Here is an 18,748-nt window from a genome sequence, read left to right as displayed (position 1 = left end):
TAACAACAATTTCTATACTGTTGAATTTTATTAAATATTTCAGTAGTAGAAATTATTAATAAATTCTAGACTATTAAAAATTTCAATTTAAAAGTTATTTTAGAATTACACAATATTCACTGAGAAAACTATATCGCAAAAATTACAATATATATCGTAATTCCTGCTCTAAATATCGTAATTATCGCATTATAATAGCGCAAAATCGTGATATCGTAGATTGCAAGTTTTTACATTATATACCGCATAATTGTGCAATATATAACGTGAGAATTTAAGTTTATTACGCTATCACATTGTATTTATTCTTTTGTGATCTCGCGAGTGTTCGAGTAGTCAGTAAGCGATCACAGAAAAAAATTAAAGATAACGCTTACATCGATTTCAGGTGAAAGATTCACCGGAACAAAAATTAACCTTGCCAGATAAACTTTACATGAATCGAAGATAATTTTTGATTTTTAACCTTGCCTGCATAATCTTTCATCTTATAATCGCTCTATTTTTATTCTAGGTGTAGCAACAATTACGACGCCAGCGCTATCCAGCGTCGTTTAATTTCATTCAGTTTTAGAGAAATGGGAATTCCCATCCATCAGTTACATTTTGCGCTTTTGCGAAATGATATTAAATAAGTTCTAATTCATCTACAATAATGTGATTTATTTCGGAGAAAATATATCAGTAAGAACAAATTTTTTGTGTGTTTTCTGTTGTTGATTCTACATGTTTTACCGAAATTTGCTCATTTCAGAGCGACGCAGTCAACGAGGTCAGAATTATTTTCCTAACCTCAGTGAAACTTTCGGGGAAATATGTTCAATCATTAACCGTTGAAGGTCTTACCTGCAGGAAATTTTTTCTGTGATTGTTTTAAATCTGGTGTCCCGATTTATAGCTCGAACTCATGCATACGCTGCCTTTTTCCATTGCTGCTAAGCACGATGTAGCAGACGACAGCAACAAAATTTAACTTCATTTCTTTCTGTGATATTAGTGCAATATAATATAGTGCAAAGCTCCAGGACCTGATTGTACGTTATCATATTGTGCTTTCTTGCAATATAGAAGTTCTGCGATATCATTGTGCGATATCTTTTTCTCCGTGTTTGTCAAATTGTCACTTAAGGGCATTAGAACCAGGGCCCAAACTCAAAATTGAATTGCCTTATTTTATTCCATAAATACTAAAATTGTATCTTTTTTAGATAATTAGGGCCTATTCCTGTTTTGAATAAAATATGTATTCGGAGTTAAAAATTGGTTGATTTTAATAACTTTTGTGTAAAGTGTTTTTTTTTTTAATTCTAATCAAAACATAACAAGAACTTTTACACGGAAACTATTGAAATTAGCCAATTTTTTACTCCGAATACAGATTTGCTTCAAAACAGGAACAGGTCATAATTAATTAAAAAATGTAAATCTAATATTTATGGAGTATAATGAGATAATTCAATTTCTTAAAGCTTTGAAATCCTTGAAATCTTTAAGGGTCTTAAAATTTTGTGACATGATAACAAACATGCTAACGGACGTTGCCGGACTCTTTTTTTTGTCGATTAATTCAAAAAAGTTAATTTCGCTCAATTTGATTATTTTATGTGATACTTAGGAAATAGTATCGATTTTACCAGTGTCAGATTTCCCTCGGCTTTTTTCCTACAATATTAAAGATTTTGTCTTCAAAATCTGGGGAATGATAGCGAATATGCCAATGGACGTCCTTGGACTCTTTTTTGTGGGATAATTGAAAAAAATAAATTTTCCTAAGTTTGATGACTTCAATTGAAAATTACAATTTTTTATTTTTACGTATTTCAAACAATTCCTTTTCAATTAAAAACAATTAAAACAGAAACAACCAAAATGGAATGGTTTGAAAGTTACATTTTCCAAGATTAAGGATGTTTTAGATTTCAGTCATTTGAAACTTTGTTTTTTTCTCATATATTGTAGATAAAAGTTGTAATTTTCATTCAATTTTTATTAAGAATGGTTCATTTTATTCTTTTTAATATTTTTACAATTCTATTTATTACATTTTTAGGGACATTATCTCATTTAGGAATTGTACGTGCAGTGATGCTTAGTTATCTATTAAATGCGTAAAAAAAAAGAATCTGAAAGAATATCTTAGGGAATATGACGAGTATCTTTTAATGAAAATTAAATGAAAATGATGTCTTGCCTAAAATGGAAAGAAAAATACAAATATGCGAGTAATTATATTTAAAAAAAGCATAATGACATCAACTATATTGTTATTATTTGTACATGGGTTTCTTTTCAAAAATTCGCTGCAATAATCAATGGGTGATTTTGTGTTTTTCAACACTCTATTTTTCAGTAGTTTATTTCATACTTCCCATCTTTTTAATTAAAAACTGATTAATTGCAAATGCTTCTATCTAAAATCGTACTATTTTAAAACATTAATTTATCAATCATGGTAGGTAATTCAGAATTCTCCAATACTAAATTCTTCAACATTCAGGGTGGCGCTGTACCGGGAAACGGGGAAATGACCGGAAAAAAACCGGGAAATGACAGTGAATTTTGTTTTTTACCGCGAATTTAACAAATTTGTAGAAGAAAAATCTGTCCACGTTCGATTTCAACAGTTTTTAAACAATTAGTTGATTTTTTATGTTTTTCTATTATGATATTATTTAGCTTAAAATGCGTAATTCAAAATTTTTCACGTTAAAAATTTTCATTTCTAAGCTTACATTTTTAATTTCATGAATTTTTAAATGCTTTCTTGAAGACTTGAACAAACAAAAAATAAAAGCCTTTGATGTTGAAAATTTGGGATTTGGGATTTTAAACCAATTTAAAATTTAAGAATTTCGAGATTTTAACATTAAAACTTAAACGGTTACAATTTGAAAGTCTTAGTTGTTAAACAAATGTGAACGTGTGGCTGAAAGTTTATGAACTATTTTCAACTTAAAAATAACTTCGTAATAATATATTTTTAATTAAGGGTACCCCCCCCTCCCCATTCTCGAATTCTAATTTTTGCGATTTTTAATGGGCTGGTAAATGAACAAAAATCGATTTCATAGGTTTGAATATTTTTATATGTGTTATTTTAATCTTAAAAAACAAGAAAAAATGTTTACATAATTTTTTTTATCAACATTTTATTGCTGTTTCTTGCGGTCAAATGATAAGTCCTCTTTTTTATGGCGGGCATGATAGCAATTGACTGGAACGTCTGAAACCAAAAAATCAAACGGGATTCGAAAGAGTACCTGTTTGGTTAAAAAATAGACTACGATCATTCATTACGGCCAAAAATTTACAAAATGGTGGACCTTGGAATTTTATTTTTCAAAAATCTAATTTTTTCAGTTAAAAATCAAGATGAAAATTAAAAAAGATCTTTATCAATCTTCTTAATAATAGTCTAAGTTATAGCTATTGATGTATAGAAAAACATATTCAAATTTCAGACCGTTCGGTTGAATAGTTTTTGTGTTACAATGCTGACTCTTCAAGCAGGTAGTCACATAGTAAGCCGAGGGGGGCCGAATTGCGGCGAGGGTATTATGAATAAACAAGGAAACCGTGTACTTGCGCGTCAAGCCCATGCGACACACGCGCTCTCACCTCCGTCTGACACGTCTGCCGTGCATCGGCTAGAACTCCAAGAGTATTTCGAATTTTTAATTAAAAATTTTTAGCGAATATTTTCAAAGAGTTATAGGTTCGAATAGGACAATAAAAAAATCGATTTTTTGACACCGAGAATGAGGTTGGTGGGGGGGGGGGGGTACCCTTAAATCTTTTCAAATCTTCCAAATCTGATGTAAACGCCTTTATGCAATCTGTTTAATGGTTATGAAATCTTTGTATCCTTAAAATCTCTGTAAGATATTTTCAAATCGTTTGAAATCCTTCTAATATTTTTAAATCTTTGGAAATCTGAATTTTTTGAAATCCTTGAAATGTTCTTGATACTTTAGAAATCTTCTCAAATCTTTTGAAACCATCTGAAATTGATCAAAACCTTTTAAAATCTTCGAAATAAGATGAACACACCTTCTTGAAATCTTTTGAATCCTTGTGAAGTCTTTGACAAATTTGAAATATTTCGGAAATCTTTGTGGAGTATTTTAAAACCGTTAGAACTCTTTGCAATCTTTTTGAAAACATTTCAAACATTTTCAAATACACCCAACTCTCGGATTTTGTCCTCGCGGTCTCGGCCTTCCTGGAACTGTTGGCCAAAGCAGTTTCTCAGAGCACCAGGCGAGAGACGGTTGCGACTCTTGTCAGAAGTACTAGCAGCGTAGCGGAAAGGCATAGCAGGCACTCGGATGCAGAGATTGCGCAATTTTATTTATTGAAATTGGAAACGGTTTATCCGGCCCTGCCTGTTTAAGTTAGATCTCCCCGATTTGTGGCCAAGACTACTTTCAGACAACCCACAAAACTGGACTGAAACCGAGAGTTTGGTGCATTTTAAACCGTTTGGAATCCTTGAAATATTTAAAGAAAATTGGAAATCGTCTGAAGTACTTGAGCTATTTTTAAATCTATGAAATTTTTCTGAAGTCTTCTGAAATATTTAAAATTTGATGTAGACGCCTTTTTAAAATCTTTTGAATGTTTGGAAAATCTTGAAAATTCCTGAAATCTTTGTGAAACGTATTGAGTCCTTATAAAATATCTGTGAAATCTTGAAAGCCTTTTTGAAATCGTGTGAAACCTTCTGAAATATTTTGGAATATTTGAAATCTTTTTGAAATCTTTGTAAATCCTTTGAAACCGTTTGAAATCTTTAAAATATTTTGAAATCTAGAAACCTAGAGAAGATTAAAAAGTGGAGTGTTCATCACCTCGAAAATTCTAATCTTGAAATTGAATTAGTATCGACATTTTCAACTAATAATTTTTATAATTTGCAAAATACTAAAAGATTATAAGAAATCCTAAAAGACTGGAAAATTTTAATTACTTTTCGGATTTCCAGGTTTCCATGGTTCTCAAGGTTGCTAGACACCCTGAATTAATTAATTATTTAAATTATTTAAAAAATGGCTTTTTCTCCTGAAGAACTATGCTGTTAACACTCGAGATGTGTAAGCACTCACGCTGTCGATGACGGTCAATCGAAGCGCATGTTTACCAGGTACCTGGCCATCCTCCAACGAGTGTTTCACCGAGGACGACGTTTACTCTCTGCAGTGGAAACTATATTTAAATTGAGAAACGTCTCGAGGATGAGTTTTGCGCGTGTCTATTCACTCTCCCTTGTCTCTATCCTTTTCATTTTCTATCTTCGTCTTGCAAAGAACCTCGTGACAACCGCAGCCAAAGCCAAAGCTCTCAGAGAAATTGGTATTAGCGTGCGGGCGAGGCCACTCTTGGACCAGTTGGCCTCAAGGTGCGAAAGAACTAACGAAAGTGCGCATAAAATAATTTCCCATGTAATTGGATTCGTGTTAACAGTGTGTGAACAGAAACTGGTGTTCTTCTTATTGTGACACTCGTCGAAGAAGAGCATCCGATATGCCGGGTTGCTTTTCTCACGAGCCAATACACGTACCCCTTGATGACAGCGAACAATCTGAAGCAATCAAGGTGTTAACTGTTAATTCAATCTACTTTTTTGTGTAAAGAGTTTACAGTGAGAGAGTGCAATTTTGGGAATGAGCCACAAAAGTGTTAAAAAATCATTGACTAAAAGAATCAATCGAATCAACTTGAGAGTATTAATTTACTCATAATGGAAATGTCTAAATATAAAACACCCCAGTTGAAAAAGTTGCATAAATCAATAAATTAAATAAATTTCAAGATTATATATCATGAAACGCGAAAAACGGGGCACACGGAATCTCGAATTTCGGGAATTATATCAGTTTTTTTAAAGAAGGGTGAAATCCCTGTAGGGTAAAATGGGACACATGAAGTATTTACATTTTATGCTTCTCTATTGTCTTCGTTGAATAAAAAGTGATTGTCCCGCTTAGCCCCAGGTTACGGCAGTCCCCGATATTTTAGCAAATAGGGAAAAAATTAATGCTCACAAACTATATCGGAGTTTAGAAATGAAAAAAGAAGAAATATTTCTAGTTCACTAATCTATATTCATATTGTATGAATTTAGAAGCACATTTTCAATTCGACATATTTCAATAAAGAAAAGATAACAATGAAAAACTAGAGGTGAAAATGCTGAAAAGTTGAAACTCTTCCAGAACACAAATTTTATAATATTTATTAATCAAACGTCCAATTAAGACTCATCGAATTTATAAACTTCTCCATTTATAATTGTAAATAAGTATTCTTTCTGTACGATTAAAACTGTCCACTTTTAACCTTCATGTAATTATTTTTTGACTGATTTTTGAACTAAACAGTATCATAACAAACAATAATTAGAAAAATTATCTTTGTTCATGTAAACAATTGCCGATAAAGTTAATGAGTAAATAATATACCAGCAAGAAAATAATATTATGAAATTCTGCATCGGTTACGTTAACAATAATTTTTGGCCGGGTTTCAAAAATTATTTGATCGCTCTTTGCTGGCGTTGAACCTCAAAAGGAAGTGTTTCCGGAAACCACTTCATTAAACCTTAACAAACCACTCTGGTGTACCAAATTCGCCCCTGTCAATTACTGTACTTATTTTAGAAGTTGCGTAGAACATAGCTGTAGTCGCTCGTAAATGTTTTACTATTACAAATGTAATGAAAGCATTCTGTTCCATTTTGTTTGGACCGTTCTGCCAAGAGCACTGACCGTGTATATCTGTCATAAGATAAAGGGCTCTCTAACGCTCGTTAATACTAATTACAGAAACAATTCTCATACACTAAACTATTTTAGCTATTTATTTTGAAATTAAAGATTTAAAGTAAATTTTGATGATTGTTTTTTTTTACTAGGGATGTTATATAGTTTTTTGTCCATGGAATTACGGTTTTTTATCTACTAATCTGAAACCAAGAAGTTTTTTATTCTTAGCTGTGAAAGATGGTAGCGGAGCTAGACAGGTATTTTTTCCACAGCTAAGAATAAAAGCCATTATATGAGAGTTTTTGATCTACTTTTTTGAAACCAAAATAGTATTTATCCTTTGCTTTGGAAAATTCGAGCGGAGCTAGAGAGGCATTTTTTCTACAGCCTACAAGGTGAGACCGTCAATATTAAGAATTTTAGTGTCGGTTTATATATTTTTTCATGAAAGCTCATTACCTGAGTATTAATTAGCCAAATCAGTATTATGAGCTTTTTCGCCATTATCGAGAAAATCGATTTTGAAATATTCGCCCAGGCCATAAAGTTTGACGAATAACATTTCTAATCGGCTAATGGCTCAGGCAGCACTTCACCATAGAAGTTTGCGTTGTTCAATTCCCTTTTCTACCACTTTTTAATTTATTAAAATGTTTATAAATATAATTTTCTTCAATAAACTTAAACAATTAGGCAAATAATTATTTCTAAATACATTTTTTAAAAATTCATGTTTTTCGCGAACAAACGCAAGCAGCAAGAACCGAACACGCAGCCTTCTAGCTATGAAGCCAAAGTGCTTCTACTGCCTGAGATACTGGTCTATTGGAAGTGTTCCTTGTCCAACTTTATGGTATGTGATGAATGTTTTAGAGGCTACTTTCTCGCAAACCGCTACAAAGCGTGAACATTTACAGTTGGCGGTCTCTCCTTATAAGAATTAAACCCATTTTGGATTAAGAATAATAGATCAAAACACGTCACTTCATCGATAAAAAACTATACATCAAATTTTACTTCGTTTTAATTAGTTTGATATCCAAAAATCTTACAAGATTTGAAATGATGCAAATTTACTTGTAAGAATCTGAGGGGAAAATAATGAATTTGGTTCTCCTCCATATCTTAGTGGGGATAAGCATCAGACCGGCTTTTTTCCACAGCTAAGAATAAAAGCCATTCATTTCATCGACAAAAACTTTAAAGATTAAAAATTTCAATTGCAATTAATTTGCAGTTGCGATAATTATTAACACCTTTATAGAATCAACTTTACAGAAAGAAATCGATATTCTTAAAACAATATATCGCTGATTGGAAAACCTGGGATGTTTGTAGAATTTTTTGAATAAGAAGCTATTAGTCAACAATCCAAACATTCTATTCTGAATAATAATGATAAAAGATGTGATTTAAACCAAAAAAATAGGCTGTGTCTAGTAATCCCGAAAAATTGGGGAGTTGGAAATGTGGATGCACTAATCGTCCCGAAATGTCGGGACTAGTCAAATTTAATAAAAATATTTGACTACTCATCCCAAAATTTGGGACGACGAGACACTTAATTTATAAAAATGTCGTGAGTTAATAATTGTGTGAAAATTGTGATTGATCTTATTCAGATGGAAAAAATTTCGGGATTTCATATGCAACGATTTTCAGGGTGCTGAGCTGATTAGGGTTTCCAAATTTTACAAGGATAGCAAGCAAGGTAAATTCGTTAGCTACATTCACGAAGACACAAGAACCCTTTATGAAGCTTTTCGCAAGGGCGCCAAAGAGTCCAGTGAGTATCAATACAAAGTCTTATATATCTATAAATATTTTATCCCCACGTAAATTATACTTGATAATTATAAAAAATTAGAATCGACAGAAAAGAAAGTGGAGAATTAAACTCCTTAACAATAAAAAAACACTTGAATCGACTTGGGTCGTTATCAGAAAACACTTAGGCCTAAATTCCAAAGAACATAAAATAGATTTATAAATATTATTCGAGTTTTACACGAGAAAAATAAACTAGGTAATTATAAATTTCTAACTTTGCTCTGAAAACATTCTTTAGAATTGAAGCTCGAAAGACAGAAGTGTCTTGATGAATAAACTCTAGCGAATAGTCACTCCTACGATCTTCCAAAAATAGTACCATTCGAGTTACATCACGTAATAAAGATGTTCGATTCGTAAAGGGACTTGTTATTTCGTTACGTTTTTGGCAAAGGGGAATCTCCTTTTTGTCAAATTGCCACTTTTTACATATTCCACGGGTTTCATAATTTAATGAGAGTTAGAAGACTGCAAATTATTTTTGACGAAGAGTGATGCCGCTGAATAGAATAAACGACTCATTCTTGTCAGTATGTGGTAGACGAGAAAAATTCGCAGGAGTTTTAAAGATGAAAAGGCAAATGCTTGCATAAATGCTAGGAAGTATTTTGATAATATAATGAAACCTAATGCAATAGATTATTTTTTCTAATTTGAAAGATGACACAGCTAAGGTTTATTTCTTCGACAGAACAATTTCATTAATCGTGAAGCCAACTTGAATGTTCTTGATTCCCATTCTCACGTAGCTATAAATATTAAACCTGAAATTCAACACTGGGATTAGATGGACAATTTAATGGTGCTTGCATTCAACTTGGCACTAAAAGTCGTCGGTTATCACTTTAGGAAGATTTAGATTCATCTTGACCCTTCGTATAAACTTTGTTCTTTATTGAGAAAAAGTTTCTAAAACCATTTAATTTGTTTCTCAAACCTAACTCATCCAGTTTCATCTCCATTCTATTAGTAAAGAATTAGGTCTATTAGTAGCATAAGTTTTAAAAAACTTGTCCAATTTTTGTACAAATGGTTAAGAATGAAATTTCGTATTCTTTGAGACCTAAAAAAAAGTTTTAGAATCGCTTACAAAAAATCTTCGCAACATTTATTTTGCTTGAGGTGTTTGTCTTACTAAAATATACGTTTCTGGAAAAAAGGTTTTCTACGATTTTAGGAATTTAAATTATATTCTCAGTTTCTTTCATGAAAAAAACACTATTGTTTATAAAACAAGTTTATTATAGAAAAAATAATTATTTTAAATACAGCTTTTGTAAATTAAATTTTTCTTATACTGTTACACTAATCCTGAGAACTGACGCCGCGCCACGACTATGAGGCCACTACTATAATTTATTAAATTTTAACCACATTTTAAATGGTTGATGAGAAGCGAAAGTAAGGTAAAATTTAATTTTCAAGAACATAGTTAAAATAATTTTTGTGCATTTTTAAAAATGTTTTCATTAAAAATCATGTTTTTTATTTGAAATTACATCAGATAATAAATTGTTACTTTCGAAGAGTTCAATAAAACGTTTCCGTTCAATTTTTCGTTTGTTTTGCACCATTTATTTTTTACTTCGTTATTTTCCAAAATAATTTGGTTCATAAATAACGATTTCATGTTTAATCTGATGAAGGGGGTTAGGCGAAGCATCTTGTACGAAAAAAAGCTCGTTTTACCGTATTGCGTAGGTAGAGTGCGTTTTTTGTATTACTAAGACTGGTTTATTGAGTGGTCTTGATGAAAATTCAAAATTCGCTGGAAAAAAAGTACAATGTGTCCCGGAAATATGTTTGAAAAATTTTCTAAAACACGTATTTGCGCAGAATGATCCGTCCCTATTATATTTTGGAAGAAAATATCCAACAGAAAAAAATTAAAATATGCAAACTTCTGAGAAAGCTAAACAATAAGAAACTTTTATTTCTGATAGGTGCCGAGTTCTGACTTTTCCAAGAAAGATAATTTTTTTTTGAAAAAAAGGCTAAATTAATTTTTTGCAATTTCGAACAATTTTAAGAAAAAATGACGTATCCCAAAGAGGTCGTAACGTAATTTGTAGCCTTTCAAAAACACTTTTTTGCTATTTCTAAGCTAAAAAGAAGTAGATTTACGCAAAATTGTTTGCACTACAACGTACTCTGTGATGCCAACGAAGAATTTAGAAAAAACTGAACACGAATAATTTTCCATGAATAATTGGTCAACTTTGAGAGGCCATAACTTGTTACCTATTGGGACTCAGGCATTTTTTCTAGAATTACTCAAAATTATTCCATTTGAATTAACACCAACAACATTTTTATGTTAGATTTGTACCTTTTTTCGGAAAAATTGGATTTGTTTGAAAAGTCATAACTCGGAACCTATTAATGATAGAAGCTTCTTTTTTTTAACTTACTCCGAGTTTTATCTAGATCAGCTTTACCGTTGGATATTTTGCTTTAAAATAAAATGGGATGGATCATTCTATGCGAACACGATTTTTGAAACTTCTTTCAAACACATTCTAATTACATTTGCAATTTTCATGAGGACTCCTCAACAAACCGCTTTAACGAAAAAAACGCGCTTTACCTACTTAATACTGTGAAAAAGTACCAGAAGCCTAGATTGAGTTTGATACTGAAATTTTGGGATCGCGGAATTTAAATGATTGCAAAAGTGAATGAGCCCTCGGGCTCATTCACTTTGTTTCGCGATGAGTGTAATGAAACGAAAATATAAATTTTTTTTAATTCCTCAATAGACAATGGACCGTGTCTCGGATGGCGGGAGAACCCCAGCAAGCCCTATCAATGGATTCATTACAACGAAACACTTCTTAGGGCGAAGAACTTCGGTTCAGGCCTCGTGTGTTGTGGATTGTCACCTGGACCACAAACTCTAGTGGGACTTTACAGCCAAAATTGTCCAGAATGGATCCTTACAGAGCAGGCCTGCTACACCTATTCCCTTGTTGTCGTTCCACTTTACGATACATTAGGACCCGATGCCTGTGCCTACATTATCAACCAGGCTGATATTAGTTTGGTCGTCTGTGAGGACGACAAGAAATGTAATCTTCTCCTAGACAAAGCACCGAGGTAAGAATCCACATAACTAAATTTAAAAATGGCTTATCTTCAATGGATATATAGCTGGTCGCAAAACTTAATTTCCAAAATTCCCTCTCTTTTTTCTTACTAAGTTTTATTTTCCCTAAACATTAATATTTCATGACCAAGATTCTAATCTTGTAACGTTTTTAATATGGCAACTTGTGTAAATATAAAAATATCACTTTTTAATTATATTTGTGAGCTTTTAATTTATTATACTGAAGGTTGTCGCAGCCTAATTTACCTGAACAAATTAGACAAGTAGGCGTCGCGCGCCTATAAAAAAGGATTTCGTAGCCTATTAATACGCTAAAAGGACGTAAATCCGACGTACCAAAAGTGACCAAAAGTGTCTAATTTCTCAGACAAAATGAATTTGACTATATTTTTATGAGTTTTTTTATATAAAAATTCAAAGTGAATTTAAAGCGCTCTGCGTCGAATTAAACAAAGCACGTTTTTAATTTTATTCATTCAACTGAATAGAATTGCATGAATTTAGAAGAATTCAGGAGAATTAAAAAAATCGCAGAGAATTCCAAATAATTAAAAAGAATTCAGAATAATTTAATAAGAATTTTTGAATCAATTCAAATGAATTGGGAAAAAATATTTGAAAATCTCTTGAAACCTTTGGAACTCTACAAAATATCTAATTTTGTTTGTAAATAAATTCTTCGAAAATCATTAAAATATTTAAAAGTCCCGTAAAATTATATAAAACCTGATAATTCCCGAAATTCTGGAAATTTATTCAAATATTTTAAGGGCTTTAAAAATGCCTTGAAATCATTGAACCCTTTTGGAAATATTATAAAGGCCCTAGGAATCTTTACAAGTATTTAAAAACTTTATAGATCCTTTTAAATTGTTTAAAACTCTTGAAAATGTCTTAGAAATTTTATATGAAATGCCCTAAATATTACAAGCCTCTTGAAACCCCTATAAATTATTGAACTTAATCAAACATTCCTTCGAAATTCCATTAAATTACTTAAATAAATGTTAAATTCCTCACAATTATTTAAAATACCATGAAGTATTTTAAATCTTTTTAAATCTTTTGCAATCTCTTGCCATTTTTTAAAGCTCCTGTAAATCCCCTGGAATTAAAAAAAAATATTTCAAGTCTTCCGAAATCCCTTAATAGTTTCTACAGCTTTTGTAAATTTCTTGTAATTTTTAAAAATACCCTCAAATCTTTGAAATCACTTTAAATTATTAAAATGTACTTAAAACCCCATAACATATGTTCAATCATTTGAAATCTTTTGAAATCCCTTGAAATTTATTAAAATTTCTTAGAATCTTTCAAAATACCCTAACATTTATACAATTCTCTGAAGCTCCTTCTAATGATTGAAATCACTAATAAACTTCATGGGATCTTTTGAAATATTTTAAAAACTTTAAAGTTTTTCAAAATCTTTGGAAATCTATAGAAATATTTAGAATATTTTGAAATCCAACGGGAAAAATCAATTCTCTTGTGAATAAATTCTTTGAACTCAATTAAAATATTATAAAAATCCGTCAAATTACATGAAATCTGAAATTTTCTGAAACCTTGGAAAATTTATTTAGATACCTTCAGAACTTTTAAAATCCTTTAAAATCCCTTAAAACCGTTAGATTCTTCAGAAATTTTCCTTGAGAATTTTTTAAAACGCCGTAAAATCATTCAAATCTTTGAACATTTATTAAATATCCTCAAACACTTAAAACCTCTTAAAATCTTTAGAAATCCCTTGAAGCCTGTTAAAATACCTTGCAATTTTGTAAAGCTCTTGAATATTCTTTGGATACTTTAAAAATACCCTAAAATCTTTTAAATCATTTAGAATTTTGTCAAATTATTGAAATCCCTAAGAAATTCCTTCGGACCTTCTAAAATACGCTAAATATTCCAAAATAATTCAAGAAACTTAGAAATATGCATGGACCTGTATTTAATAGTGATATTTTTATTTAGTTGCCTAGTTTCCCTCCTCACATTTTCCAAACTTTCCCTAATGCCCCCTACTTCTTCTCCCCACATTATTCCTACTTCACCATCTTGTGTTTCTCCTCAATGGCCTACCTCCCATTTTTCCTCACTGCTCCTACTCCCCTTCCCGCGATCATCCCTCACAACCCCTTTCCTAATTTTCCCTCAATTCCCCTACTTTACCTACCTTACTGACCCTTATTTCTCCCACTTCTCCTCATTGGAAAAAGTACGGCGGATAGACGGACTGAAGGACAGACACCCGAAATAAACTATACTAGTTTCTATTCGAGTCTACGAAAACCTAAAAAGGCAACTAAACGTGACTGTGTGGGTGGCTTGATTATTCTTGACAGTTACTAAAGTTCTTCTTACAGAAATTCCCTGACTTTTTCCATGTTTTTTTCTTCAAAATTGCTGACTGCTAATTTGGCAATTGCCAATCATCACATAATTTGAAATAACGCCATAATTTTCTTTAGAAAAACCCAACCGAATGACGAACTGATTCTGTCTGTTCCAGATGCTTAAGAAAATTAATCGTTATAAAAGAAACAAGGCCTGCGACGAACCAACGGGCGAAAAACAGAGGAGTCGAGCTCTTGAGGTTCGACGACGTTGAACGATTAGGGGCTCAAAGGAACCACCCTGAAGTGCCACCAAAACCACTAGATCTGTGCACGATATGCTACACATCCGGTACAACGGGAAACCCCAAGGGAGTAATGTTGACTCATCAAAATGTTATGGCAGGTGTCTGTGCTGTGATTCTTCAGTTAGGAGATCATAAACCTGCGTCTTCGGATACTATGATCAGTTTTCTACCTCTTGCACACATGTTGGAAAGGTGTTGTGAAAATGGGATGTACATGGTTGGTGGAGCAGTAGGATTTTATAGTGGTGATATAAAAAGGCTCTCAGACGACATGAAAGCTCTGAGGCCCACTGTTATGCCAGCCGTTCCCAGATTACTAAATCGCCTTTACGACAAGGTGAGAAAATTTTTTAAAGCCACAGTGGTAGGCATTTAAAATGCATGAAAACAATTATTCAAAGTAGGAGCTATGCGCCTAAAATAAAGAGTTTAGTAGCTTCTCAGGACATTAATTAGATAGCCCAAATATCCGCTCTCGCCCCTTTACTCATCCCTCTCACTCCTCGCACACTTCCTATTTCCCGTTCCATGCACTCCTCCTTGGGTACGGGGTAAAGTTGGCTAAGGTACGGGGTATAGTCGATTAGGCTACGGGATAAAATTATCTAAGTGTGGGGTAAAGTCAGCTAAGCTACCGCGTAAAACCATGTAGGATTCTAGGGTACGGGGTAGAATCGCACGCCTGGTAGGATATAGTACGGTGTAAAGTCGGCTAGGGACTTCCTCTACTTCCCCTCTTCTCTCTTACTTTCATGGGAAAATAAGGATGACGGACGGATACTCTACCGAAACTATAAGGGTTTCTGCCAGGCTACGAAATCTTAAAAATGATCGATTATTTCTCGGTTTCTTTCGTGATTTGGAAACACTGAAAATTCAGCAATTTTCAGTTCATTCCTCATTTTTCAGTACATCATTTTAAATTGGACACATTGAAAATTGAACGATTCTAAATTTCGTTCCAAACTGAACACTATTTAAATTAAAATTCTGAAATTAAAATCTTTTTTATATCCTGGAACCATTTAAAGTTGAGTGATTTGAATTTAAATCAATTACAATTAACTATTTGCCAATTGTCATTTATACTTTTTGAAATTCAAAAATTTCAGTACAAAATGGAACAATGGCAATAATTGTTACGTGCAAGATTGTAAATTTAGTAATTGCAAATTTTAATGACTCACAATTATCAAACAATTAATTCAACTATTGGTGCTTCAGACTGAAAATATTTTTATGCTGTACAATGTTGAACGCTTTAGTTTAAATTATTTCGTTCGAAACACTTAATTTAAAATTGTCCATTCTAAAAAAAAAAATCAGTAAAATAATGCTTAAAATTAAAGGATTATTTTTTCAATGTTAGCAAATAGAAATCGTTTAATTTTGAGCGTTTTAATTCGTGAATTTAAAATAATAATAATTTTAAATGTTTTCAATATGAGTGTATGGATCAGTTTCACAAACCTGCGTAAAAAATATATGGGCCTAAATGCACAATGTGCATGTAATAATCGAATGGAAATGGAAATAATCTGAAGAATATAGGCTTATTTATTTTATTCAAAAATAATACTATTAAACAGAAAAAATCTGCCCGCGTAGGGGGCACATCCTCATCGCGCGCCTAGGGCGCGCGACGGTTGAATCTCGCGCTTCGCGCTCGAACATAATTACACCTCGCGCTTCGCGCTCGGATATTTATTCTTTGTATTTGGAATGCTTAGGAAAAACTTTATCAAAAAGATCTCTTTTAGATGGCAGTATTTATATGCGTCTTCATATTCTGAATTGTCTACTTAATTAAGTATAGTCAAAGATTAAGTTTCTCAAAGCTCTATAGGCTTTGAGGTACACATTTTTATCGTGACACTCGGGGTGCGTGCTCAATTTCCGACAGACATTTGTAAACAGGTTTTTGTTGGATTTTTTTTTCTCGTAACTTTCGTCGTTTTTCCACACATTTTTTTTAATTTTATTTTTTTCAACGTTATTTTTCACGAATAAAACAAAATGTACGCGTCCTATCAAGAAGTGATTCTTAACGAAATTCTATATCTTTTTTGGGATAACCATTTTTGTTAATTCATCTTTTTTCGTATCCTACATAGTTTGTCCACAAAATGGATTTTTTTTCCATTATTTTTTGTGCAATCAAAATTTGAATTTTCGATTTTTGAAGAAAATCCAAAAATTAGTTATGATAATCTTTTAGGGCTTACAAAAAGAAATGCTTTTCTTCTCTTGACTTTTTATCATATCGTGCGTTTTTCGGCTTCAAATTTTAATTTTCGGTTAATTAAAAAAATTTTGAAAACGCTATAACTCTGAGAATTTTCTTTTCATCGAAAAAAGTCATTAGGATAAATTGTTTGTTCTTTTTAATACTATAAATATCCGTACATAGAATTTTCAAATTCAGAAAAAAGTTGTCTCAAAAATTTTCAAAATGCGCTCACTTTTTGAATTTCTATCAAAAATCGCTGGTTCACGAACTTGTCCTTTCTTTCAGGACCTAAAAAAGTGTGCTAAAGATGAATTTTATTCGTTGATTTTGTCGAAAGTTATTTTATTTTTCATTATTTTTTGTACAATCAAAATTTGAATTTTCGATTTTTGAAGAAAATATAAAAATTGGTTATGATAATCTTGTAGAGCTTACAAAAAGAAATGTTTTTCTTCTCTTGACTTTTTTTCATATCGTGCGTTTTTCGGCTTCAAATTTTGATTTTCGGTTAATAAATAGATTTTGAAAACGCTATAACTCTGAGAATTTTTTTTTATCGAAAAAAGTCATAAGGATAAATTGTTTGTTCCTTTTAATACTATAAATATCCGTACATAGAATTTTCAAATTCAGAAAAAAGTTGTCTCAAAAATCTTTCTAAAATCTTCATTACATTACATTTACGGTTAAAAGAAATTCTATTTCAAATCATATGAAGAATTTCATCTATTGTTAGTATTTCTTATAAAATGTCTAGTATGCGTTATATTACGCGTTTGAATAATATTAAGATGTATGTTTTTTTAATTGATGCGTAATAAAAAAGCAGTTTTGAGGAAATACTTTTTTTACTACAAAATTTTCTAAAATTATCTGTATTTTTCAACAACAAAAAATAACTTAATTTTAAAAGCCCTGAAAATCTAAAAATGGAATCTTCCTTAGTCTTCGAGAAATAATTCATCACATAAGTCGAGACGATACATCTGTCATCCAGAAAAGGGGCGAGGTTAAAGCCTGAGTCAAATAGCAGGTTCTTTGATTAAATGAAATTTCACTCAATGCAAAGAATTGCTTTTTTTCAATCAAAAATTTTTTTAATACAGATAAAGACTAAAACCAATTTTTTTTCTTTAAAAATTGGGATTAAAAATTTATGTCTGAAAAATCGGAGTCTTTCAAAAATATTTCTTCAAAACGACGCCTTATTATGAATAATAAAAAAAAGTTTCAATACCATTAAAATATCAAATTTATGAATGTTAAAAAAGGATCAATATTTTTAATTTTTAATCTCTCCTAAGTTTTTAAAGTTAAAAAAATTATTTCATGGTTTTTCTGTCAACACTTAAGAGAATAGATGTTAAACGTTTTATAAAAATTACGAACAATATATGAAATTCTTCGGATGATTTTACTTGGAATTGCTCTTACTCGTCTTGAAACGTTTCATTACAAAATTGTTGAATTAAAAACTAAAAAAAAAAACGTCTAAATTTTTTTTAAATTTAAAAATGAGAATTTTGAGTAAAGATTACAAATAAATTGAAATTTGAAAAGATTGAACAAAATTTTCTATTAAAATTTAAAAATATATACATTTCTGGAATTTCATTGTAAAATTTGCGAGTCCTATTCAGTCATAAATCATTTTCGAGGTTCTCAATTTTATTTTCAAATCTCTCAAATGCGAAGGTACACTAAAGCTAACAAGCCAAAAACATAAATAGCAAAAACTTTGCCTTGGGTTTGAATCCAGTTATACTTTTTGTTTATACAGCATGGAATTATGCCTCATTTAATTTGTAAAAAAACCCAAACTTTCCTCTAGATTTAAAAATAACGCAATTGCTTCAACTTGAACTTGAAATATATGAAAAAGAAATTCGACGAAGCGTGGGCGACCAGAAGTAAAGCCGAGCCTATCTTATCAAAAATAATTGCGACCTTGACTTTTCAGGAACTCACGATCGTAAATAGAATCTGGAAGGGCTCTTGCCTAAAGAAATCTAATCTATAAAAATCAATCCCATTTTTTTAAGACTGTCGTCCGTTGTATACGTCTCTTCCCTGACCTGCCTTTCATATATATATACACTTTTCAATTTTTCGTTTGGGAGCGTTCATTACTTATGTAAGGCTTTTTCAGAAAGGAGGGTGTATAGAAAATC

The 18,748-nt window shown here is 31.4% G+C and overlaps 1 protein-coding gene across 2 annotated transcripts in view; it reads left to right on the top strand.

The window, feature by feature from the left end:
- The window catches only part of LOC117181493 (long-chain-fatty-acid--CoA ligase 5), a 46,959-nt gene that overhangs the window by 10,955 nt on the left and 17,256 nt on the right, over positions 1–18,748 (top strand). The window contains exons 1-4 of one of the 2 annotated variants that reach the window (XM_033374220.1): positions 5,331–5,595; positions 8,427–8,550; positions 11,354–11,690; positions 14,216–14,684. In XM_033374220.1, the coding sequence (XP_033230111.1) occupies positions 5,524–5,595; positions 8,427–8,550; positions 11,354–11,690; positions 14,216–14,684 (1,002 nt within the window). In that variant the 5' untranslated portion in view covers positions 5,331–5,523. Of the gene's footprint in view, positions 1–5,330; positions 5,596–8,426; positions 8,551–11,353; positions 11,691–14,215; positions 14,685–18,748 lie in introns of those variants that run through there. The other variant, XM_033374219.1, reaches the window with a different exon arrangement.

Source organism: Belonocnema kinseyi, chromosome 10 (assembly GCF_010883055.1).
Source record: "Belonocnema kinseyi isolate 2016_QV_RU_SX_M_011 chromosome 10, B_treatae_v1, whole genome shotgun sequence".
NCBI classification, from domain to species: domain Eukaryota; kingdom Metazoa; phylum Arthropoda; class Insecta; order Hymenoptera; family Cynipidae; genus Belonocnema; species Belonocnema kinseyi.
Note: the sequence above shows the minus strand (reverse complement) of the source record. Positions and strands in the feature narration are given on the sequence as shown.